This window comes from Esox lucius, chromosome 7 (assembly GCF_011004845.1).
Source record: "Esox lucius isolate fEsoLuc1 chromosome 7, fEsoLuc1.pri, whole genome shotgun sequence".
NCBI classification, from domain to species: Eukaryota; Metazoa; Chordata; class Actinopteri; order Esociformes; family Esocidae; genus Esox; species Esox lucius.
Genome location: NC_047575.1, coordinates 24,256,867 through 24,282,062, shown reverse-complemented (window position 1 = coordinate 24,282,062; position 25,196 = coordinate 24,256,867). Strand labels below are relative to the sequence as shown.

Genomic DNA, 25,196 nt, shown 5'->3' with positions numbered 1-25,196 from the left:
CCACCTGCCTAATATTGTGTGAGTCCCCCTTTTGCTGCCGAAACAGCCCTGACCCATCGAGGCATGGACTCCACTAGACCTCTGAAGGTGTGCTGTGGTATCTGGCACCAAGATGTTAGCAGCAGGTCCTTAAAGTCCTGTAAGTTGTGAGGTGGGGCCTCCATGGAACGGACTTGTTTGTCCAGCACATCCCACAGATGCTCGATTGGATTGAGATCAGGGGAATTTGGAGGCAGAGTCAAAATCTTGAACTTGTTGTATTCCTCAAACCATTCCTGAACCATTTTTGTTTTGTGTCAGGGCCCATTATCCTGCTGAACGAGGCCAAAGCCATCAGGGAATACCCTTGCCATGAAAGGGTGCACAGGGTCTACAACAATGCTTAGGTAGGTGGTACGTGTCAAAGTAACATCCAGATGAATGGCAGGACCCAAGGATCCCCAGCAGAACATTCCCCAAAGCATTACACTGCCTGCACCAGCTTGTTTCCTTCCCATAGTGCATCCTGGTGCCATGTGTTCTCTTTGTAAGAGACACACATGCACCCAGCCATCCACGTGATGTAAAAGGAAACGTGATTCATCAGACCAGGCCACCTTATTCCATTGCTCTGTGGTCCTGTTCTGATGCTCACATGCCCCTTGTAGGTGCTTTCATCAGTGGACAGGGGTCAGCATGGTCACCCTGACTGGTCTGCAGCTACGCAGCCCCATATGCAACCAACTGCAATGCACTGTGTTCTGACACCTTTCTATCAGTACCAGAATTAACTTTTTCAGCAAAATGAGCTACAGTAGCTCGTCTATTGGATCGGATCACACAGGCCAGCCTTCACTCTCCATGTGCATCATTAAGCCTTGGCTGCCATTGACCCTGTCGCTGGTTCATCCCTTTCCTTCCTTGGACCACTTTTGATAGGTACTGACCACAGCAGACCGGGAACACCCCACTAGGGCTGCAGTTTTGGAGATTCTCTAACCCCTTGTCTAGCCATCACAATTTGGCCCTTGTCAAAGTTGCTCAGAGCCTTTCGCTTGCCCATATTTCATGCTTCTAACATCAACTTTGAGGACAGAATGTTGCTGCCTAATATATCCCACCCACTGACAGGTGCCATGATAACGAGATTATCAGTGTTATTCACTTCACTTGTCAGTGGTCACAATGTTATGGCTGATCGGTGTATATGCACTTCGTAACAACCTAGCATTTAGACTAGATTGCATACTGAATCCAAAACAGTTGCCAATTCTGACAGCAAATTAACACAGGACTCATGTCTGGACCTTTTAATGGGGAAAAAAAAGTTATCTGAAATGACAACTCATATTTAAAAAAAATAAACAGCATTGAAGTAGACAAGGTTACCGTATCTCCAATTGCCACTATTAGATAACGCAATACAAGTCCTAACTACCGTAATGTCTAATACAGCTTCAAATGTCCAGTTACTTGGTCCACAAGATCAGCTGGTCCAGGGCCTATCCCAAGCACAGTACGTGACCCTGGTGCAATCTGGGTCCTCCCTGCATCTTGGATCAGGCTAATGGGCAGCCCTACTTCTTTGGCAAGGGTTAGCAGTTCTAAGAGGCTGTCCTCATCCGGGGCCTTGACTACAACCTTTGGCTGACCACAGTACTCCCACTGCTTCAGCATGTCCGGGTTCCTGCGCTGGACTTGCTTGTAGGCTGACACTGCCGCATGTGAGCACTGAGCTGCCACTTTTCCTTTACCCATTTTCAAGTCAGACCTGACGACAAGAATCATTTTGAACTCCCCACCTTCTCCCATGACGCTTGCGGACGCCTCACCCCCGTTCCCCATCGCCACACCGACGATTCCTTTGGAGGCACTGCCGAATCGAGCCCGGAAATGCCAGCCAAGACAAAATCCACAGCCAACTCCTGCCAATATTCCAATAGCCACCTGGCCATACAGGGAATCCATCTTGAGACTTGTCAAACCCTGTGGGTAAATTCAAGGGTGTAGAAGTCAGTTTCATATTGGGAGGGGGATATACATTCAAAATGTTTACAAAGTGTTCTTATTATTGTGTGTGTGTGGGGGGGGGGTGCATTTGATCTGCTTCTAACATTGGTGGGGACATTTCCCTGATGCCCCCCCCCCCCCCCGCTCCTAAGCCCTTGGGTAGATAAAAAGCTAAATAAAGGCAGCCTGTGATTTCATTGGACACTGCACTACAATCACTTATCTAGCTACAAGTCACAGGGCACCTGGCTCATGTAGGCTGATGCAAAAGGTGAACTGAATGGTAGGGACCATTCAGCTCATTTTTGTTCAAAGTATCAAAGAAACAACCACAGTATTTTTCCAGAGAATCCTGTAATTCTCCTGAGGTTACCTGTGGGGTTTTCTTTGTGTCCCGAACAATTATTCTGGCAATTTTGGCTGAAATCTTTCTTGGTCTACTTGACCATGGCTTGGTATCAAGAGATCCCCGAATTTTCCACTTCTTAATAAGTGATTGAACAGTATTGACTGGCATTTGCGAGACTATGGATATCTTTGTATCCTTTTCCATCTTTATAAAGTTCCATTACCTTTTTGCTCTGTGCATCCACGTGAGAGCTAACAAACTCATTGACTATTTATACACTAATTACTATTTAATAATAGGTGTGGGAAATTCACCTTTTATTGCCATTTTCACCTGTGTATGTGTAACAAGGCCAAACATTCAAGGGTATGTAAACTTTTGATCAGGGCCATTTGGGTGATTTCTGCTATCAATATGATTTAAAAAGGAGCCAAACAACTATGTGATAATGAATGGCTTCATATGATCACTATCCTTAAATAAAATACAGGGTTTTTAGCATGATCAGTCATAATTTCAAAATCGATGCCAAAATTTCACAATATCTGCCAGGGTATACAAACTTATGAGCACAAATGTATGTAACTTGCCGAAAAGGCACGAATTCGTGGATCTTACCTCCGTCACTACCATACTGTAGACACAGCAGTCGCATTGAATAGCTTCTTCAGACGGCAATGTTGTCATTAACTATCAAAGTCAGTCAAGAATAGCTAGCGTGAACTTGCTAACAATCGGTGGACTCCCCTCAATTTAAACTAGCTAGTTTACGTTACACTGCATCTAAAATTAATTTGGTGACATTAAAATAAGACTTAGTTACTAATTATGTCTAATTTAGAGAGAGGATTCTTGTTTCCAAGCCTTAATAATGCACTTTCACACCAAATCATCATCTGCCGCTGAGAATGCATTACATTTTCAGTTTCCATCTCTTTCCACATGGGTAGAAGCGAATTACCATTGCGCTAACTCTTCCGGAGTCAACTTCCCAATATCAACTATAGTGAGGTGGAATTCGTCATCTTTATTACCTGACGCCTTCATAACATGTCTAACCAAACGACTTTAGTTGAATAACAATTGGTCAAACTTAACAGACTTTACCTGCTCCCGGCTTCAATGCGCTTTTTCGTCTTCCTAGGCCACTTTTGATGACGTCAGTGTAAATACCCATGTCGCTAGGCGTCACCGAAAGTGTTCTATCAGAAATGTTCTTTTCAGAGTTGTATCTGTGATGGATGTTTGAAATACAGAGACATTGGAACGCTTGCGAATTGGCTTCGGTAGACCAAACAGGGTTTTTACATGAACAAAAAACAAAAACGCCCGAATGATAGAGAGGTTCAATTACCAATTTGGCATGGCTGGCCATGCATTTCTGCAAAGTCTGTACTCTGTTCATCTTTTCCTTGACCCTGACTAGTTTCCCAATCCTTGCCACTGTAAAAATCCCCACAACATTATGTTGCCACAACCATTGTAGGGATGGTATTGGCCAGGTTATGGAGTCTTCAAAGGGGCAATGACCTTACCTCACTTAATTTGATGATTGAGTCCATAGGTGTTCCAAGAGGGAAGCTTAAGCTCTTCTTGTTTGCAGCAGTTAAATAATAATGTATATTGGTGGTTCTAACAGATATTTGTGATTATGCCTAGCATAATAAAGAGCTACATAAAGAGTCCCCTGGAAAACTATCCTAATCTGTGCTTTTTAATATGGTGCTGAGGTAGCTCCTGAATACCATTTGTGTAAATCATTTCTGGATGGCAAAGGCATTAAGGTTAAGACCAGACCAACTGTCATTGTACAGTGTCTTTGAAAGACCTAAATTGAAAGATTAAGGGGGTCTCTAGATGTGCTACAATATGTAACCATCTTTTTATGTTTTATGTTCTATTTATAAGATAATTACATTTTGTAAAAATAACTGTTGAATGTACAGACATTACTACATTACCCCATATTTCATATACAGTAGGGAGAACAAGTATTTGATACACTGCTGATTTTGCAGGTTTTCATAATTTTTATCATAGGTACACTTGTGAGAGATGGAATCTAAAACAAAAATCCAGAAAACCAATTTTTTTTATAATTAATTGGCATTTTATTGCATGACATAAATATTTGATCATCTACCAACAAGTAAGAATTCTGGCTCTCACAGACCTGTTAGTTTTTCTTTAAGAAGCACTCCTGTTCTCCACTCATTACCTGTATTAACTGCACCTGTTTGAACTTGTTACCTGTATAAAAGACACCTGTCCACACACTCAATCAAACAGACTCCAAACAGGCCAAGACCAGAGAGCTGTGTAAGGACATCAGGGATAATATTGTAGACCTGCACACGGCTGGGATGGGCTACAGGACAATAGGCAAGCATCTTGGTCAGAAGGCAACATCTGTTGGCACAATTATTAGAAAATGGAAGATGTTCAAGATGACGGTCAATCTCTCTCGGTCTGGGGCTCCATGCAAGATCTCACCTCGTGGGGCATCAATGATCATGAGGAAGGTGAGGGATCAGCCCAGAACTACACGGCAGGACCTGGTCAATGACCTGAAGAGAGCTGGGACCACAGTCTCAAAGAAAACCATTAGTAACACACTATGCCGTCATGGATTAAAATCCTGCAGCGCACGCAAGTTCCCCCTGCTCAAGCCAGCGCATGTCCAAGCCTGTCTGAAGTTTGTTAACGACCATCTGGATGATCCAGAGGAGGAATGGGAGAAGGTCATGTGGTCTGATAAGACATAAATAGAGCTTTTTGGTCTAAACCCCACTCGTTGTGTTTAGAGGAAGAAGAAGGATGAGTACAACCCCAAGAACACCATCCCAACTGTGAAGCATGGAGGTGGAAACATCATTCTTTGGGGATGCTTTTCTACAAAGGGGACAGGACGACTGCACCATATTGAGGGGAGGATGGATGGGGCCATGTATCGTGAGATCTTGGCCAACAACCTCCTTCCCTCAGTAAGAGCATTGAAGATGGGTTGTGGCTGGGTCTTCCAGCATGACAATGACCCGAAAACACACAGCCAGGGCAACTAAGGAGTGGCTCCGTAAGAACCATCTCAAGGTCCTGGAGTGGCCTAGCCAGTCTCCAGACCTGAACCCAATAGAAAAACTTTGGAAGGAGCTGAAAGTCCGTATTGCCCAGCGACAGCCCCGAAACCTGAAGGATCTGGAGAAGGTCTGGATGGAGGAGTGGGCCAAAATCCCTGCTGCAGTGTGTGCAAACCTTGTCAAGAACTACAGGAAACTTATGATCTCTAATTCCATACAAAGGTTTCTGTACCAAATATTAAGTTCTGCTTTCTGATGTATCAAATATGTATTCCATGCAATAAAATGCAAATTAATTACTTAAAAATCATACAATGTGATTTTCTGGATTTTTGTTTTAGATTCTGTCACTCACAGTTGAAGAGCACCTATGATAAAAATGAGACTTCTAAATGATTTGTAAGTGGGAAAACACTTGTTCTCCCCACTGTATATATGGTTGCTTCCAGTACTAGTATACTATATTAAAGTAGATAAAACAATATGGTAATAGAAATTGAAATCTATCAGATCTGATGAAGAAGCTTACATTGAGACAAGATATTTACAAATATTAACAAAAGACTGCACATTTCATTATTCTCCAATGCACTCGAAGCAGGTGCTTTGCTTGGCTATGAAGCAGCCTAACTGAATATCTTCATCGCCTATAAATCAACGGATTTGGCATATATCGAAGTCCATTCAAATGCTAAGGTGGTTGTAATATTTCTGTTCTCCATACCTATTGGCTCGTGGTCTGTACGTTAGCGGATGCTCATTGCCCACGAAATAAAACACGTCTGTTTTCTGTACCACAGACTGCGGCGTATGACAGCTCGTGATTAGAAGGGAAAGGTACCGTTAATGTCTGCTAATTGTCATGGTGTTTTAAACAGATGTTACTGTAAAAAATTCTCATTTGACAAGCTGTCCTCTATCAGCATGTCATTTTAAAAATACTAGTCTTTCTTCAGGTTACTGATGCATCCCAATGCCAGGTTGCTCAGGTTAAAATAAGGTTGTTTGCTCTAGCTTCCATTATAACATTTACTATTGCGTTGCAGTGAAATTAAGAAGAGTAGCCTATGTAAAACGGTGTAATGACAGTAAGTCCTTGATTAATGAACATAGTCTAGTGCCTGATTAGTGAATAACACGTTGGCAGAACATTTACACTTGACCATCCCGTTTGGTTAATTGATGCAGATGATTTGCGAATTAAGCCCAGTTAGAGTGAGTTAACTTTTGTCCTGTTTGGTTTAAATATTTTTCGTTAAACGCACAAAAAGAGACAGGCAATGACACAGAAATCAGATAAGCTATTGTCTTGTGAATGATGGTGAAATGGGTTTGAACATGTGTCGAAATATGTTACTGCAATATATTCTGTCATACTGAACTTCTTATGTTCAATGCAATTATTTTCGGATTGTTCTGTAGTGTAATGTTCTTGGCATCTGTTTTACGGCTATGTTCAATTTATTTACTTCTTGTCGGTTTTTTTGGCTGGATATCAGGATGTATTTTCTTAAGGTGCTATGGCAAATTACAAGCTCGATCCCTTATTGGGACAGCTATGATACTAAGCAAATTGTAAAACATCCCCTTACTCTTACTGGCCATCACCCTCTCCGCGCTCTGACTATCCTAGTGGTTTATCCCTTACTGTGCCCCACGCTCAGCGCTGGACTATACAGAATGTCATGCAGGTTATATGATCACTGCTGGCTGACTGCTGACTTTCGTACGTACGGTGAGTTGCACTCATTGCCTCGAACACTGTGCATTAATTACTGTGTAAGCTACTAATCGATTCATGTTAATTTTCAGTACAACTGAATGCACTTGAAACCAAACTGTAGAGTTTTACAAATTCTTGTTTTACGGATTTCAATTTTTATTCAACCCGTTTGTTTTCTAATCTCGTTACTTGAAGTATATACACTTTGCTTCAGGTAACCATCGTTTTGTTTTTGAAGCGTGTTTCGCAACAGGTCTCACGTACCCCTGTTTTACTGAAGTTATTGGCCAATCGAATCCTTGCTCTGTTTGGCATACTAGGCTGCTGCAATAGGACCCGATTGTTTTAAGTATTGGTTGTTTGAAATCAGATTGTGGAAACCACAGGGTTGAATCAATGATTGTTCTCTATAAACGATGGCGTTGTGATGCTTTTGAAAAGTTGTGACACTGCCATGTCCCACGAGTTTTAAAGTTTCTTAAAGTTAAAATAAAACTACGGAACGCAGCTGGTCCTGACTCGTTTATTTATCTGTCAATCCATGCTATTTTGTCCCTGCCCAAGTTACTGTCACGGAAAAAACATTCATGTTATGATGAGCCAGTTGTTTAATTTGATATGGGTCATTCAATACCTTTTGCGCCCACTAACCTGTTCATTGTTGGATTGTGTTGATATTAGGTTAAGAACCAGTCTATGTATTTTTATAAACTTGTTGGACTTATTTTCCCTATTGTTGATTGTTAATACCCTGCTCATTCGCTTAATATATTGGATGTATTTTTAATTTTCAATCATTAACTGTTTATACCTATCGGCCAGCCTATAGCCAGCCTTATGCTGTCATTGTACATTACATGTTCCAAAGGCCAAAGTGGAAAAACACTACTCCGGCTTAGGCTCAGCATAAGTCCACCGAGACCCCTGTAACTAGACTCTAAAGAGCCATCACGGGCCCCTGTAAAATCAACACTGTACAGTGCCTTCAGTCTGTCATCCCAGTCAATGTGGACATTTGGAAACTGGATCTGTTGGCTCTCCTGTAGCTGAGCCGATGGCGCTGGATAGAGAGATTAGAGGCTGTTTGACACTTCAACCAGAAGGTGAGCTGAGCAGCCTGTGTGCCTGTATGTCTCAGGTCCGAGCTCATTCTCATAAGTACGCACACACATACTTGGGAGTGGACAGAACACTAGCGGTAGCTGGGATACTAAGAGTGGTCAAGATAATTGGACACTAGGAGTGGGCAAGATAATTGGACACTAGGAGTGGGCAGGATAATGGGACACTAGGAGTGGGCAGGATAATGGGACACTAGGAGTGGGCAGGATAAAGGGACACTAGGAGTGGGCAGGATAATTGGACACTAGGAGTGGGCAAGATAATTGGACACTAGGAGTGGGCAGGATAATGGGACACTAGGAGTGGGCAGGATAAAGGGACACTAGGAGTGGGCAGGATAATGGGACACTAGGAGTGGGCAGGATAATGGGGCACTAGGAGTGGGCAGGATAAAGGGACACTAGGAGTGGGCAGGATAATGGGGCACTAGGAGTGGGCAGGATAAAGGGACACTAGGAGTGGGCAGGATAAAGGGACACTAGGAGTGGACAGGAGACTTGGACAGTAGGAGTGGACAGGAGACTAGGACAGTAGGAGTGGACAGGACACTAGGCCTGCTATAGGTCCCTTGTAGGTCTCTTGGTAACAGCATGGCGTTTTCACCATCATGGTTCTTGGTTCGATTCCCATGGGTGGTAGGTTTGAAAATGTATGAACTCATGGATGTAAGAGGATCTGGTTAAGAGATTCTGCAAAATAATTTAATGATGGATACTTTCACTGAAGTATCTGAGAAAAAAAACATCCACAGATGTTATTAACACATGTTGTGATCATATGGTCATCTAATCTTTGACCCTGAAAAAGGTTTGAGGAATCAGTAAATCCGGGCTACCACTCAACCGCTCCCTGATCCCCACAGACAGACAGACCGACTCTTTGATGAGGAGGTTAGAGCTGTCACAGAGTCTTTGTCATGCAAATCTGTGGTTAAAATGTAAAGGCGGAGGATGTCAAGACCAATGTGTTTGTGCAGACCTGTTGTTGCTGTGTGAGAGGAAGCGGAGGGACCGTGAAGAGTGGGTGTCTCTGGTGTTATGGAAGAAACCGCTTGTGACGCTACACTACTTCCTGTTAGAGCTGCTCGTTACACTGGAGAACTGGACGTGGAGGTGACACGCGCAAGTCGTTGAGTAATTGTTTCAAAATGTTTAATGCAAACTATTGATTCATTGTTGAAATAGAATGTATTTCTGTTTTTCAGTGCAAAGACTTATCCTGTTAGCGATCCATTCTAATGTATGGCAGACAGACTGATCCTGTTAGGGATCCATTCATTATGTTTGGGAGACAGACTGATCTTGTTAGGGATCCATTCATGATGTATCGCAGACAGACTGATCCTGTTAGGGATCCATTCATTATGTTTGGGAGACAGACTGATCCTGTTAGGGATCCATTCATGATGTATGGCAGACAGACTGATCCTGTTAGCGATCCATTCATGATGTATGGCAGACCGACTGATCCTGTTAGGGATCCATTCATGATGTTTGGCAGACAGACTGATCCTGTTAGGGATCCATTCATGATGTTTGGCAGACAGACTGATCCTGTTAGGGATCCATTCATATGTATGGCAGACAGACTGATCCTGTTAGGGATCCATTCATGATGTTTGGCAGACAGACTGATCCTGTTAGGGATCCATTCATATGTATGGCAGACAGACTGATCTTGTTAGGGATCCATTCATGATGTATCGCAGACAGACTGATCCTGTTAGGGATCCATTCATGATGTATCGCAGACAGACAGATCCTGTTAGGGATCCATTCATGATGTATGGCAGACAGACTGATCCTGTTAGGGATCCATTCATGATGTTTGGCAAACAGACTGATCCTGTTAGGGATCCATTCATATGTATGGCAGACAGACTGATCCTGTTAGGGATCCATTCATATGTATGGCAGACAGACTGATCCTGTTAGGGATCCATTCATATGTATGGCAGACAGACTGATCCTGTTAGGGATCCATTCATGATGTTTGGCAGACAGACTGATCCTGTTAGGGATCCATTCATATGTATGGCAGACAGACTGATCCTGTTAGGGATCCATTCATGATGTATCGCAGACAGACTGATCCTGTTAGGGATCCATTCATGATGTATCGCAGACAGACTGATCCTGTTAGGGATCCATTCATATGTATGGCAGACAGACTGATCCTGTTAGGGATCCATTCATATGTATGGCAGACAGACTGATCCTGTTAGGGATCCATTCATATGTATGGCAGACAGACTGATCCTGTTAGGGATCCATTCATATGTATGACAGACAGACTGATCCTGTTAGGGATCCATTCATGATGTTTGGCAGACAGACTGATCCTGTTAGGGATCCATTCATGATGTATCGCAGACAGACTGATCCTGTTAGGGATCCATTCATGATGTATCGCAGACAGACTGATCCTGTTAGGGATCCATTCATGATGTATCGCAGACAGACTGATCCTGTTAGGGATCCATTCATATGTATGGCAGACGGACTGATCCTGTTAGGGATCCATTCGTGATGTATGGCAGACAGACTGATCCTGTTAGGGATCCATTCATGATGTTTGGCAGACAGACTGATCCTGTTAGGGATCCATTCATATGTATGGCAGACAGACTGATCCTGTTAGGGATCCATTCATATGTATGGCAGACAGACTGATCCTGTTAGGGATCCATTCATGATGTTTGGCAGACAGACTGATCCTGTTAGGGATCCATTCATATGTATGGCAGACAGACTGATCCTGTTAGGGATCCATTCATGATGTATGGCAGACAGACTGATCCTGTTAGGGATCCATTCATATGTATGGCAGACAGACTGATCCTGTTAGGGATCCATTCATGATGTATCGCAGACAGACTGATCCTGTTAGGGATCCATTCATGATGTATCGCAGACAGACTGATCCTGTTAGGGATCCATTCATGATGTTTGGCAGACAGACTGATCCTATTAGGGATCCATTCATATGTATGGCAGACAGACTGATCCTGTTAGGGATCCATTCATGATGTTTGGCAGACAGACTGATCCTGTTAGGGATCCATTCATGATGTATTGCAGATAGACAGATCCTGTTAGGGATCCATTCATATGTATGGCAGACAGACAGATCCTGTTAGGGATCCATTCATATGTATGGCAGACAGACTGATCCTGTTAGGGATCCATTCATGATGTTTGGCAGACAGACTGATCCTGTTAGGGATCCATTCATATGTATGGCAGACAGACTGATCCTGTTAGGGATCCATTCGTGATGTATGGCAGACAGACTGATCCTGTTAGGGATCCATTCATGATGTTTGGCAGACAGACTGATCCTGTTTGGGATCCATTCATATGTATGGCAGACAGGCTGATCCTGTTAGGGATCCATTCATATGTATGGCAGACAGGCTGATCCTGTTAGGGATCCATTCATATGTATGGCAGACAGACTGATCCTGTTAGGGATCCATTCATGATGTTTGGCAGACTGTGCAGTGGTGGGCGTCGGAAGGTGGGTTTGAGGAGGGTGAAGTCATGTTTTCGTCAGCACAGACAGACGTGGAGATAGCAGGGTCACCGTATACAGTCTGTTAAAAGACAGTGGGTTCTTTTCTCCTAGTCTCTTTTCTCACCTCCTTATCTAGCTTCACTTTGGGAGGAGATTTCAAGGTCTCTCCTTTCAGACCTTGTTTAAAGTGTTTTGAGGAGGCGGCAAGGAGCCCTATGTGTCTGGCTGGTTCTACAGTCAGTCCCGACAGCACAGAAACATACAACAATGACAAACCAAGCAGGGAAGAGTTATTTGCCATTAACTTCAGTCGCTTACTAGACCAACCCAAGGTCTTGGTAGTATGTTTTGTATAATCTGAGAGCCTCTGTGTGGTTGTTAGTTTGAAGACAACATGTTTATTTTCTAAATGACAAGAGGATGTGGTGAACCCCAAGAACCCCAAGGCTAGCAGCGTGCTGCCAATGTAAGAAGCAGCTCAGTTTAGGAGAGCACACATTGTTATCATAGTAACTGGATCACATGGTGTGGGGTGTGGGATGTGGGGTGTGGGAATAAGTGCTATAGGTTATAAAACAACTATGCATGAATAATAAGCTATATCTCAGATACTCATTTGTTATATCTATATGCGTTCCTGTGGACACCAAGTTAGGGCTAGCAATGAGTCCAGGTTTGGGGTTTAGGGTAGTGTTTGGCTAGGGTTTAGCCATTGGTTAAAAGCATTAGAGTTAAGGTAGAGTTTTGTTTGAGACTAACACTGGATTTGAGTTGGTTTTAAGATTGAGGTTAGTGTTAGGATTGAGGTAGTTGTGTTGTTGGGGTTAAGGTTGAGAATAGAGTTAGAATTGAGGTACTTTTACTGTTGATCTTAGGGGTTGGAGTTCAGGTAATTTTAGTTTTGTGTTTAGGGTTGAGTTGGTTTAAGGTTATGGCTAGTGTTGAGGTAGTTTTGGATGTGAGAATAGAGTTATAGGTAATGCAGTTTCATAGTTGAGGCTAGGCTTTGAGTAGAACAGGAGTGTGGACTTGAAGTTCGGGTTGAGGCGATGGTTAGGGTTGAGCCATATTAAGTTTTGGTTAGCGTAATATTTAAATATTTAATAATCTCATTGAAATTACTTTAAATCCTGTGGATTGTATAGAGAATAAAGTGCCGTTTGGGGAAAAAGGAGGAGTCTGAGACACTCAGACTGATGTGGGGGAGGATAGGATGGGAGGAGGTAAGAGGAGGAGGCTGGAGGAGTACATAAAGCTTTTAATATTGTTACCAGGGATCACAGCCTTCAGCCCTACAATATCCCTCAGCCTTAGATGCCCACTTAAAAACATTGTAATGGGATCAGCCGGCGGCTCAACTAACCACCAGCCACCATCTGATCTCCCTCCCTCCCTGCTCTTCTACCAGGTTATGGCGGAGGAGACATTCAGGGTTAGCTCTGCTGGCGCTGGTCAACATCTTCGCCATTGCATGCTGTGTTGAAGGAACACACCAGAAGGTGAAGTGTGTGTGTGTGTGAGTGAGCAAGCGGTACTGGCGCATCATTAAGCTTTTAAAAGCTGTTGTCCAAAACCACAAGCCAAAAGAACAGTATCAAACTATACACCTGCCCTATTCAACACATGCCATGACTGTACCACATGAGCACCTAATGTACTGAGTACACACAGGGCCAAATTAATTGCTTATCTACCACTAGAAGTGTCATTAATTAACCCTGAAAACAACATGCTTTCGACTAGGCAGCGAAAGACTGCTGCCGCTACTGCGTATGTTGTTTATGTTTCCTGGGTTCACTGGGGTTTGCTGGGAAATCATGCCAAAACACTTCACCCGTGTTCCTGTAATCTACACCGCCACTGGCCTTCCCTGAAAACAACCTGCCCATTCCTGAGGAGGAGGTGTTGATCTGTGGACGACTGACTGAGAAAGGGGATAATTGCTTTGCGCAGTGACAGACGAAAAAGACAGAAGACGACTTGACTTTTTGTCCTACTTAACAGTAAAACTGCTACCACAGCCTCACCAAAACAGCGTAGTGTGCCTCCATAACCTCCACACAGTCAGATTCCGCTGTAAACAAGTAGCATCATACAACAGACAATGCAGCACTACTGTACAATGCCGATATATAGGCCACTCAGCCCACAACACTCCTCAAACATTTTCACTCCCTTTATGAAACTAGAATTCAACCCTGAGGCTTGCCGGGGCCCCTCCCTTAAATAATAGCAGTGGGTCCAAGGCCCCTGACCGTCTGACTCGGTTCCTCCTTGGCAACCAGAACGCAAGCTTGTCCTGGGAGGGGGAGAGGGAGGGACAGTTGCGTAAGATTCACTGTAGAAGAATGATTGTGTTCTTCGGATCCCTGAGAATTGAAGCTCAATAGCAGTCACTGGGTTATATTCTCTCTCTCCCTCGCATGCCCTCTGTCTTCCTTGTCCTCTCTCACCCATTCTGCCCCTCCCCTCTCACTGCCTGACTCTCTCCTGCCTTCACACCCCCCCCCCCCCTGCAAACCGTCCACTGATTCCCCACCCCCTGTTCTGTGGCGCACTTTCACTTTCTGCCTCCCCTGTGTAACTTCTCTCCCTCTCTGGGCCCTGCCTCCTGTCTCTAGAAGCCAGTAGGACACACACACCCCTCTCCCTCACCTCCCTCCCTCCCTCCCTCCTCGTGTCTCTCCTACTTTGTTTTTGTCTCAGTCTGGCTGAATCCCTTATGGCTGTCTGTGTGTCTGTCTCTGTGTCTGATGTGAAGCTGACACTTGGTCCGTCTGTCTTTCTGGCCCTTACGTGCAATATGTGCAGCACGTGGAGAAAAGGTTCCTGTGGTGTTCCTACTGGATCGGATTGGGCATCCTGTCCTCTGTGGGTCTGGGGACTGGTCTGCACACCTTCCTCCTGTACCTGGTAAGAACTCTCTAATTTACCACTGTGTCTCCACCACTGACAACCTGCTTTGAATACACAGCTGCTCCTATCTCTTTTTTTAAATACTACTTTACTGCCTATTCTTGTCTTTTCAAAAAAAAAAATAGAAATAAGGAAATCCCATTATTTGTGGAATGTATTTGAAACACCCTAGAAAGTAACTGTTGCTTAGCTTAAGATAAGCTAATAACACTATGATTTTCCAATACATGAATTAATATACAGCTGTAAACTCTCAGAGCTCCTTTTCACATGCCATGCTTGCTCATTTATAAGAACCAAATATACTTATATCCCCAGTACACACATCTTTTGTGAGTTGCGGTTGAGTTTGAACATGGCTGAAAGTTCAAGGAGATTCCCTGTGACCGGTGTTGTGCGTGTATGTGAACATGTGTGCATGGATGCGTGAGGTGTGTGTGTGTAGAACATTGTGGTGTTCAGTTCCCCTCGGTGAATGGGCAACACACTGCGACGGGACTAGGTGTGTGTGTGTAGAACATTGTGGTGTTCAGTTCCCCTCGGTGAATGGGCAACACACTGCGACGGGACTAGGTGTGTGTGTGTAGAACATTGTGGTGTTCAGTTCCCCTCGGTGAATGGGCAACACACTGCGACGGGACTAGGTGTGTGTGTGTAGAACATTGTGGTGTTCAGTTCCCCTCGGTGAATGGGCAACACACTGCGACGGGACTAGGTGTGTGTGTGTAGAACATTGTGGTGTTCAGTTCCCCTCGGTGAATGGGCAACACACTGCGACGGGACTAGGTGTGTGTGTGTAGAACATTGTGGTGTTCAGTTCCCCTCGGTGAATGGGCAACACACTGCGACGGGACTAGGTGTGTGTGTGTAGAACATTGTGGTGTTCAGTTCCCCTCGGTGAATGGGCAACACACTGCGACGGGACTAGGTGTGTGTGTGTAGAACATTGTGGTGTTCAGTTCCCCTCGGTGAATGGGCAACACACTGCGACGGGGCGGGCAGCGCTGGTGTTTTGACAGGCAGTCCAAAAAAGAACCAACGCACTCCATGACCTCGCTGACTGAGTGCGCGCAAGGATAGCAAATATCTCTCCCCCCCGCCCCTCTCTCTTTTTTCTTTCGTCGTTTCTGTCTCTCTCCTTCCTTTCTTTTGCTTTCTTCCTCTTTCGCTGCCACTCCTCCTGGAATTTTATCCCCCTTTACGCCTTTTGCTTCTCGCTCTCTGCCTCTGTCTCTCTCCCCCCTTCCTCCTGTAGTCGTTCTGTTTTTGAACGGCGGTGAGGAGCAGAGGAACGGGGGGCCGGCTGGCTGTGCTGCAGTTATGGGCTCCCAAACATCTGTTAGTCTTTACCGCTTACTCTGAGAGCACTGCGAACCCAGAGCCACCCATGTGTCATTTGGGAGCCATGCAGCCCTAGGCCCAGTGCATCGGTCAGTGCAGCTCTGGGAGTGTATCCTCCATTCTGTGTTTCGGAGAGCCAGCACTCTCTGTGCTCCTAGGGAGTGTGTAATTTGAGAGGATTTCATATTTATGTAATTTTTAGGTGACCCGACTTTCCAAGAGACAGGCAGTTGTTTCCATCTGGTGGCTTTGGGCAGTAATGTTGCGTGTGCCATTGCTGTGGTTTCTGTTGCAGACAGCTTCTCCCACTCTTGCTCCCGGAAGAAGTGAGTGTGGCTTTATTACCAATAAAAATAACTGTAGGGGTCTGAATATGTGCTTAATGTGATTTAACAACAGTGGGTGAATTGGCAGCACTATGGCAATATACCACTCTGCAATTTATCACATCTAACGGCTGTTCTGAGTCACAACACAACACGGAGCTCTGAGGAGAATCATTGTTAAATTAACCAGTTACAAACATAATTAGAACTATAAAAAACAAGCATTTTGCGTCATACACATGGGATGTTTTTTGATATACACGCGGTTGGAATGCCGTTTCAGCCAATCTGCACCCAGAACCTAGAATCTTACCTGGGTTATAATGATGGGGATGGGTTTTCAGTAGTGCCTTAAGAAAATGTTCACTACTACAGGAATGATGTGTCAGCTGATTTTTTTTTTGCGATGTTTGCGGTGTTTAATAGTTGAAGTGATTCGTTTTCCCTTTTTAGATAGATTCTTGTTCACGGCGGTCGAAGCAGCTTTCCTGCTTGGGTTCATAGGGTTCGCTGTAAACCCATGACCATTTCCTTTGGTGAGCTGTAGAGGGCGCCATTTGTCTGAAAATGTGAATCAGGTTATTTGCGGTGTTTTCTCTGTTAGCAGGAAAAAATAATGTACTCAGTTGTAGCGTCCTGTAGAAGAATCTGAGAGGTTGTGATGTCACATGGCTTCCTTTCTAAATCGAAGCTTTCTTTGGAAGTGTAAAAAAAATAACACTTCCTTTCAGACAAAACGGGCTGTGTCATCATGTGATCCATTCACTGAATGTGCGAATGTCAGCAAGCATGTGACTATCCACTACAAAGGCTTGTCATGTAACTTTCACTTCCTGTGTCTGGCAGTAGAGTAAGATGAGACAGAAGGCTCTGTTCTACATGGCAATGTCTTTTGTAGTCTCTATTGTTTTTCTCTCTAAATTGTTGCACTCTTCTGAACACCGGTGATTCTGCATATAAATGTTGGCAAATACTCTCAGTGCCCAGCAGAGGGCAGAAGAGTTAGGGCAGACATCCAGACAGACTATTCTCTGGACTGTGGAGCGGAGGCTGTCCTGTTCACTGACGTGTCTCCTTTGTGTTTGTATGCCAGTTGGACCGGGCCAGATTGAGAATACATGGACATGACCTGCAATTGGAGAAACACACAGACCTGCTGCTTCAGGTCGGACTGTGGTTCACGCACTGCCCTTGGGTTCGGAATTCACCTCTAAACTATAGGGTATATCTCATATCAAGTTTAGGAAGACAGGGTGTGATGACCGGAGTTCTCCAGTGGTGTGTGTGTGCGCGCGTGTGTGTGCACATTCACTCTCAGCCCAGACACATGACTCAGCGCTCCTGCTTGTAGCCCATCTGCTCCAGCAACACAGGCCTTTATTTTCTGAGCCTGTCCCCACTCTACCCCCCCTCTCTACCCCTCCACCGACACAGCGGACACAGCAGGGACCTGGGGGGGCTGCCCCTCTGTCTGTTCCTCTGCCAGGCCACGTGAGGGAGGGAGGGACGAGGGATGAAGGTACGGGGGGTGGTGGTGCTGGGGGGTGGGGTGGAGGCGCTGGGACTTGCTGAGGCGTGGTTCCCCACTGGCTGGATCTCTGACACAACAGACTCCATTCTCAGGGGGGTTTATGTCCCAGAATGCGCACGCTCTCCTCGCACATCTTCGCCTTTGTCGTCTTCCTATCAGCCAGTATGATGGCGGTCATAATGACGACGTTGATGTTGATGATTATTTAGAAGATTTTGAGGGATAGCCCTTTCATTACAGAATCCAGATGAGTTTCTGTGTGTTTGTGACAACATCGTCAATCACGGCTGTATCATGTGTTTTCTTGTGTCAGCCACGACTCATGTGTGACCGCATCACTACAGGTTTAATGGGTCTGGGTGATAGATGACTTGGGGAAAATGGGCCAATCTGTAAATAGTTTTGACAAAAGCTAATTTGAGTCATCCACCATTAAATTGCATTCAGTAATGGCTGTTGTCATTAAGTAATTATGGGTGGCTTAGAAAATGGCTCTGAATGACAGTATATCAACAGCTAAAAGATATTCCAATGCCAACACATTTGTTCCCCCGCCACCCGCCCTCTTGCAACTATTTCGGAGACTCGTCCCTTACATGTGTGAGAGTGTGTTTTATGACTTTCACTTTAATGTCAGCTAAACCTCCAGAAAACGCTAGCTGTTCTTGGGATTATAAAAATACCAGTATTTGTTGCTTGTCTAAGCAATGTGATTTACCATGTATTTTCTTTCAATAATAACCCAGAGGATTAGCTAAATAAAGGAGACATTCTCTAGTTTTCTATATCCAGCCTCTTGTAGGATTTTCTAAATTACATGTTGTAGAAAAGTTTGTGTAGCCTATACACATTTTCCCCAGAAAAGCCCCTGAAATTAAGTTTTACTGTTGGTAATTATAATGACCAACGCGGCTCAAATTAACAACAACTGTCTCAGAACGGGCCAACCAAGATGTTTGGTATCTTTCCACTCAGTCATATCAGTACAGGAATAATGTCTAGTTAAATCAGTGAAGGATTTCAACTAGTTTTACCCTCAAGACCCAAACTGTGTCAGCTTGTCTCGGTCGTGACCTAATGTGCAATTGTGATCTTTATAATGCTAGAAAAATACTGTCTACATTGATATATACTAAGAAAACATTTGTAAAACGGTATCTCCAAATTCATCAGTGATAATTTCTAACACTCTTAACATTTTTATTAGTACACTGGAGTATATTTTTACACCAACGCCCTTTAATTAAGAAATGTTGGATATCTATGGCCAGATGCATCATTCACCAAGTTGAATCATAATCAGGCCAGGGAGGGTTGAGATGCTGCGTGTGATGTTCTAACATACTAACAGGCAGCGGTACTTCCACATTCCCGTCAAGGTCCAAATAAACCGTACCCGTGGGCTCATTCCTGTTGTGTGCATCGTTTAGCACTGGATTAAAAAATCAACTGTTTGGGCTGGTTTTAACACAGCGGTCTGTGACGGGGACCCAAGGGGGGCTGAGCGCTGGCTGTTCCTCCCAACAACCCCTCTGAGTCACGGCTCTTGTCCGTCTACCTGCCTGCTCTCTGAACCCAGGGAGGAGGAAGTGGATGAGTGACAGCCAGGTGGGGGGGTGAGTGGGTGGGTGTTTTCGGTCGTTAAACAGGAGTGGGAAGGGCGTGCACAAACACACCTATGGTGAAAGTGGGGGAGGTTTTTTGACACGTGTGTGTGTGTGTTCACATGCACACATTTACTCTGTGTCAAAGGTGATGGAAGAAAACAATGGGCAGCTACTGTTGCTTCCTATGTGCTGTGGTGACATTTTGACCTTTTGACCTACCTTCACCTGAATTCACTATCCTTGTCAATGTCACTTCATTCAAATTTCAGTCAACTTAAAATAATTGTAATTATGATAATAAATAGCATATTGCAGATCTTTTGCCCAGTAGTGACCTTTAAAAGTTCAGCCGGTCTTTGATTCTAAAACCGAGAAACAATATTAGTTTCAGCGTTATAAACTGACACGCCTGTGCTGGTCTGATCAGTGGTGGCAGTTAAAGGGTTAAAGCGTGCCACCGATGGTCTGTGCACTATTGTCCAACCAAACTATAGTAGACCTCAATGGAATACAAGAAAACTAAAGTGTGTGTCAGTGTTACTGAAAAAAAAAAAAAAGAAGTGGAGAGCGAATGTACGATCTGATGATTCATTCATTCAATCATTGCTGATCAGTACTGTCTGCATCTCCAGGGAAGGTTTTGTCTTCATTTAAGGGCCATAGTGTGCCCTTACGCTATTACTGAAGCTCTTCTGAGACGACACGGTCCGAAAATGTTCCAGCCTCTTGACAGGACAGGACCCAGACAGGAACACCATGTCTGCTAATACAACAGCCTGTCACTGTGGAAGGAAGACAAACAGCCACCCCCTCAGAGGAAGGAAGCCATGCTAGACTAGAGTGGGGTTAGTCAGCTTGCTGCCTGTTCGGCATGGCAGACTCACTGCTGCCACAGGGGGCCAAACCACTCCCAGAACACAACTGGCCAGTTTGATCAAACCAGAGGAATTCAGTTGATTTGAACTGGGACATGCCAAGTATGAGGGAAGGCTGGTTTGTCTCGTGTGTGTGTGTGTGTGTGTGTGTGTGTGGTGGATGTGACTGTGAATAGGGCCATGACCAATGTGTTACCCTGGCCCCTCACCAGAGTATAGACCTGGCCCACCCTGCTGCTGGGGCTGTGGTTGGGCTACATCTATTAAGGGTCTCTGATTTGGATTGACTGGCTTCTTCACTGTTGACACTTGGCACCATAGCCCATAAGCCAGTCCCAGTACTCTTCCCAGAAGACTGGAACGTCTGTACCTGGTCCATTTGCTCCGAAGATCAGGACCCTTGCCAAGGCTTGTATGACATATACTTAAAGATGTCAGGGTTAAGTCTGGTTGTAAGACATTTGGGAGAATGTGTGAGCGAATACTGTTTTCCTGTCATAATGTGCCTTTAATTTACCACAGACAGCCCTTGGCAGTTCTAAGAAATGGTGGAGTAGAACAGTGGAATATTGGTTGAGTCTTTCAAGAAGTTGATAGCGACGATAGACAGTTAAAAAATACATGGTGGTGGAAATGTTTTTTTTCTGCTTTATTCTGCAGTAGAGGCCTGGACGAGCCCCTTTCCCAATATCAGTCATTTATCCTCAGACTTTCACATCCTCCTTCTGTGGGTTCTACACGGAACACTGTGTTCCACAGGAGTACATGAGAACTAAACATTATAACTCTGTGGACTCTTCCATTAAGACCCCTTCATATGGTCTATACATGACTTGAGTCTATGAGCTGTACTGTATGTCTTGATGCATTGCGCCAGGCATTCCTCAGACTGATGGTTATAACAGGACACAAGACTTCAACGGATGCTAGTTTTCCGCTTCCTTCCCAAGTTACAGAAGTGTGCGTGTCTGTTACACCACCCGCCCCCACGCACACGGACACACACGGACACGCGCACACAACACAACTTGGAGGTACACACTGATACTGGGAACCCGCTCATTGGGGAGATGTTTTTCGTAGGATGCCACAGGAATGCCAGCTATGTTCCCCTCATTGTAGCATCGCCAGGGGCTGCTTGTCTGTGTGTCCGAGGCACCGTTATTGTCCTCAGGAAATGAAACGCGCCGTTTTTCTCTGTGGACAGTCGATTCTATTTGAACACATGTATATATACACTCCATCATCCAGTCTTTAATGATCAAGGGTGTTTTTTCAGTTGTAGGTTTTATCTGCGTGTGTGTTCTTCATGTAAATGGATTTCAGATTTTCCCAACACAGGCGTTCATTCTGTCGGGTGAGTCAGAAGAGGAATAGTTTGACCTCCTGTTCATACAGAATGACAGTGCCAGCTCAGTCCCGGTACATATCTCTCCTGTCTCTCAGTGTGCTGTATCCAGTGAAGTATGTGACGTGGAGAGGCTGTGAAGGTTGCTATCTGACTGCTAAGGGTTGGGCTCCAGATTAGCCGTGACTCAGCAGGACAACATGAGAAGACTTGGTACTGTTTTGTCTGTGTTTGTGAGAAGCAGTGACACAGCATGATGTGTGTGTGTGTGTGTGTTTGTGTGGTAGATGGAAGCAGGCAGACTCGCATGAAAATCTGTCTGTCTGTACGTCCGTCCGTCCGTCCGTGTGTGTGTGTGTGTACATCCGTGCGAGTACGTTCGTGTCAGGGCGTTTGTGTGTTCCTAGTTTCTGCTGAGCGGATGGATGTGTGGAGTAGGCTTAGACTAGGTCAGATTAGGGAGTTTCCTCAATCGTGTTTTGAGGTCAGGAAATGCGTTATCACCCGTTTTTCAGGGAAATTTGTGTTTTGTGATATTTTACAGAAGCCAGTAAGTAATGAGGAAGTGAAATTTGTGTATTTTTTCTGGGATTATCGGATGTTCTAGAGAAATACAATAACAAGTCGTTCAGGGATGTGTTCCCACAGTCAACATCCTAGATGACAAATGTAGTAGTGAGTCATGCAGGAGGGTGCACCTGCCCAAGAGAAGACCTCAGTGACAATACACACACACACCTGAACGCGCCATTCTTTAGCTGCGCTGCCCTATGTGTGAGAGTGAAAGATTATAAAATCATGCGATGCTGATGCGTGTTGCAACACAATTACTATCAGTAGAAGGGAGAACAAGCAGAGGTGAAGAGAGAGAGTGCTCTGCTTAAACATTGCGTAATGATGGACTTCTCTGTGACTGGAGTAGAACGTGCGTCAGTGACTGCGCCTACATCCTACATCTGTACTCAGGCATACGTAACCGTTTTTCAGAACCAGGCCCCTCTCGTTTCTAAGTGTTAAATGTTAAGAGGTTTGATTGGAATGAAACACCCTGTTGTCACATTGTTTTCTAAGTGTTCTGTTTCAACAAGTCTGTTTATAGTTTAATAAGTGTGTAGACATTGTGTACCTTTTTTCATGGGTTTTAAAGTGCGTGCGTATGTGTGTGTGTGTGTGTGTGTGTGCGTGCGTGCGTGCATGTGTGTGTGTGTGTGTGTTCGTGTGGTCTAGGAGTGTCTGTTAGCTCTTACGGTGGAGATAGCCATCGTGTCTGATCTTGTTAAAAGATCATACGTTTGTTCTGCCAAACTTTCACCAGGGCCACCACACATCAGACACACACAAGCCCTCCTCCCTTCGCTTCTCTCTCTCCTGTTTCTTCTCCTCTCCGCTCCCTCCTTTCTCCTCTCCCTCCTCCACCCATTCCTGTCTCTTTTACGCCCTCCTCCTGCCCCTCCTCTCCCTCTATTTTCTGAGCATAATTAAAAGAGTAAATAAACAAAATCCAAGAATGTAAACAGGACGGAAAAATATCCAAGAGACGGGTCAAAACAGAGACACGCTGGGCTCGTGCACCTGCCTATCAGAAAACAGTTAACTTTGTCTCACTAACAGACTGCTTCCCTAAAAGATACTTGTTGTGTATAAAGACATTCATATTTAATGTACTGAAAGTTATGAATTCATAATTTCTAATTATATTCTGTGTTCTCTTGGTTAAAGTTTTATTGCAATATGTGATTTACTGTTTTTCTTAAAATATTATGCATGTTATGCATGTATGTAATGTTATATTATGCATGTATGTAATGTTTGTTGTTATGTATTTTAGTTGTTTGTCACTTTAAATAGCATCCTAATATCCTAATAGGTACATTGAAGGTTACATTGAAATTGTTAGTCTTAAATATATCTTTCTGATTTTACAGAAATGACTTAAATATATTTTTTTGTGGTTTTCAATTTTTGCCATTGACTTTAACTGTCCAAACAAGACATGGTCTTCAATCCTTAGGATATCTTTGGATAATTATACTCATTGGATTTTAACTCATCGTTACCATGTTACATAGGACATGCAAATGTACTCACATGGAGCCCCTGAAGGAACATCACACTCCCCTCTGTGTGGAAATTAGCCTGCATCCAACCACACATGTGCAGCGAGGCGGGACAGTCTGTACATTGTCACAGCAGCAGTGCCTTCATAGGCCTATTGTTGATTCTAGCAGGGGAACTGTAGTTGGCTGATGATGTGTCTGTTACAGCTGGGCCTTAGGGAGACCACTGCACACACTTTACAGATACACACACTTTACAGATACACACACTACAGATACTTACGTTTACAGATACATACACTTTGTAGATACACAAACTATACAGAAACATACAATTTACAGATGCATACGCTTTACAGATACACACTACAGTGCTGTTTACACATTATTTCAGTATTATTAAAGAAGACGTATGGATGACTAGGAGTAGAGATTTCCCCTCAAGTCTGCACGGTTTTGTTTTAAGTACATTTTGTCACAGGTGCAGTTTTCTTGTGTGTGTGTGTGTGTGTGTGTGTGTGTGTGTGTAATGTTTTCTTGTCCCCAGCTTTGGTTTCGGTCTTTGATGTTTCAGTAGGGGAGTTTTGACCCATCTTTTAGCTCTAGGCCTCAACTCTTCACCACCTCCCATTTTACCACAACATGCATTTTGTTATTTCACTCATCTTTTTCATGATGTTTTTCTGTTATCTTGTTCCCTTAATCCCTTATTACATATAACTAATTTGCAAGTTCATATGGAATCATATGGAAATAATTCCCAAAAGATAAAGACATCTCATAGACAAAAAACCGAGGTTGGTTTAATTTGATTTCATTTTCTAAATGTTTTAGATTTTTTTCCCCACTGGGATATTGTAGGTTACTGTGTGTAAATAATGTCTGATTTCATGTGTTTTCAGTTTCATGTGAGGCAACACAATGTGGACATTTGGAAAGGGGGTGTTGACTTTCTATACCCACTCTATCTGTTTAATGTTTCTATACCCACTCAGATCACTCTATCTGTTTTATGTTTCCATAAGAGTCCCCCTTCAACTTCAGTTGGGTCATAAATGTCAACAGTGTTGTTGGAACTGAACTCCCCTTTCTTTCATTCCCTTCCCTCTCTCTTCTCTCCCTTTCTTTCATTCCCTTCTCTCTCTATTTTTCAGGGTTCTCACATAGCATCAGTGACCCTAGAAGTGTATGAATGTGGATCAGTAGACTTCCCAGAACCGCCCAATCCTGAACAGATCATCTGCCCCCAGGAGGAGATACGGGGGGGGGGGGGGGGGGGGCCGAAGCCATAGCCCAGGAGGGCCTGGCAGGAGGCGGCGGCAGCAGCTGTACGGGGAAGCGTCCCTCTGGACCGGTGTCTCCAAGGCCCGTCTGGAGGCCTGCATGTGGGTGAGTGCATTCTAGATATTGTCACGGTCA

The 25,196-nt window shown here is 44.2% G+C and overlaps 2 protein-coding genes and 1 non-coding gene across 8 annotated transcripts in view; 2 read left to right on the top strand and 1 right to left on the bottom strand.

Moving 5' to 3' along the window:
• Positions 1-1,273: 1,273 nt before the first annotated feature.
• ptrh2 (peptidyl-tRNA hydrolase 2) lies at positions 1,274-3,530 on the bottom strand. 4 transcript variants are annotated; one of them, NM_001310883.1, is given in 2 exon segments: positions 1,274-1,965; positions 3,446-3,479. In NM_001310883.1, a coding segment is annotated over 1 exon segment (522 nt). In that variant the 5' UTR covers positions 1,948-1,965; positions 3,446-3,479; the 3' UTR covers positions 1,274-1,425.
• A 3,502-nt stretch (positions 3,531-7,032) lies between these two features.
• On the top strand, positions 7,033-25,046 carry LOC109615983. Of its 3 annotated transcripts, none has more exons than XR_004575984.1 (5): positions 9,064-9,150; positions 9,237-9,372; positions 13,185-13,275; positions 14,588-14,689; positions 24,932-25,046. It is a non-coding gene; the product is annotated as an uncharacterized LOC109615983 (transcript). The 3 variants fall into 3 exon arrangements; XR_004575983.1 differs by having other exon boundaries at positions 9,237-9,388; XR_004575985.1 differs by lacking the exons at positions 9,064-9,150; positions 9,237-9,372 and adding an exon at positions 7,033-7,150.
• A 68-nt stretch (positions 25,047-25,114) lies between these two features.
• The window catches only part of LOC105010994 (vacuole membrane protein 1), a 50,287-nt gene continuing 50,205 nt past the window's right edge, over positions 25,115-25,196 (top strand). The window contains exon 1 of the mRNA XM_010870713.4: positions 25,115-25,166. The gene's annotated coding sequence lies outside the window, so the exon portion shown is untranslated. The remainder of the gene's footprint in view (positions 25,167-25,196) is intronic.

Excerpts from the sequence above, each read along its gene's own strand:
- ptrh2 (XM_020047699.3), bottom strand. The coding sequence starts at position 3,515 with ATGGGTATTTACACTGACGTCATCAAAAGTGGCCTAGGAAGACGAAAA. Across the intron at positions 1,966-3,440 it reads TGAAGCCGGGAGCAGGTAAA|GGTTTGACAAGTCTCAAGAT; the intron begins GTCTGTTAAGTT and ends ATTTACCCACAG.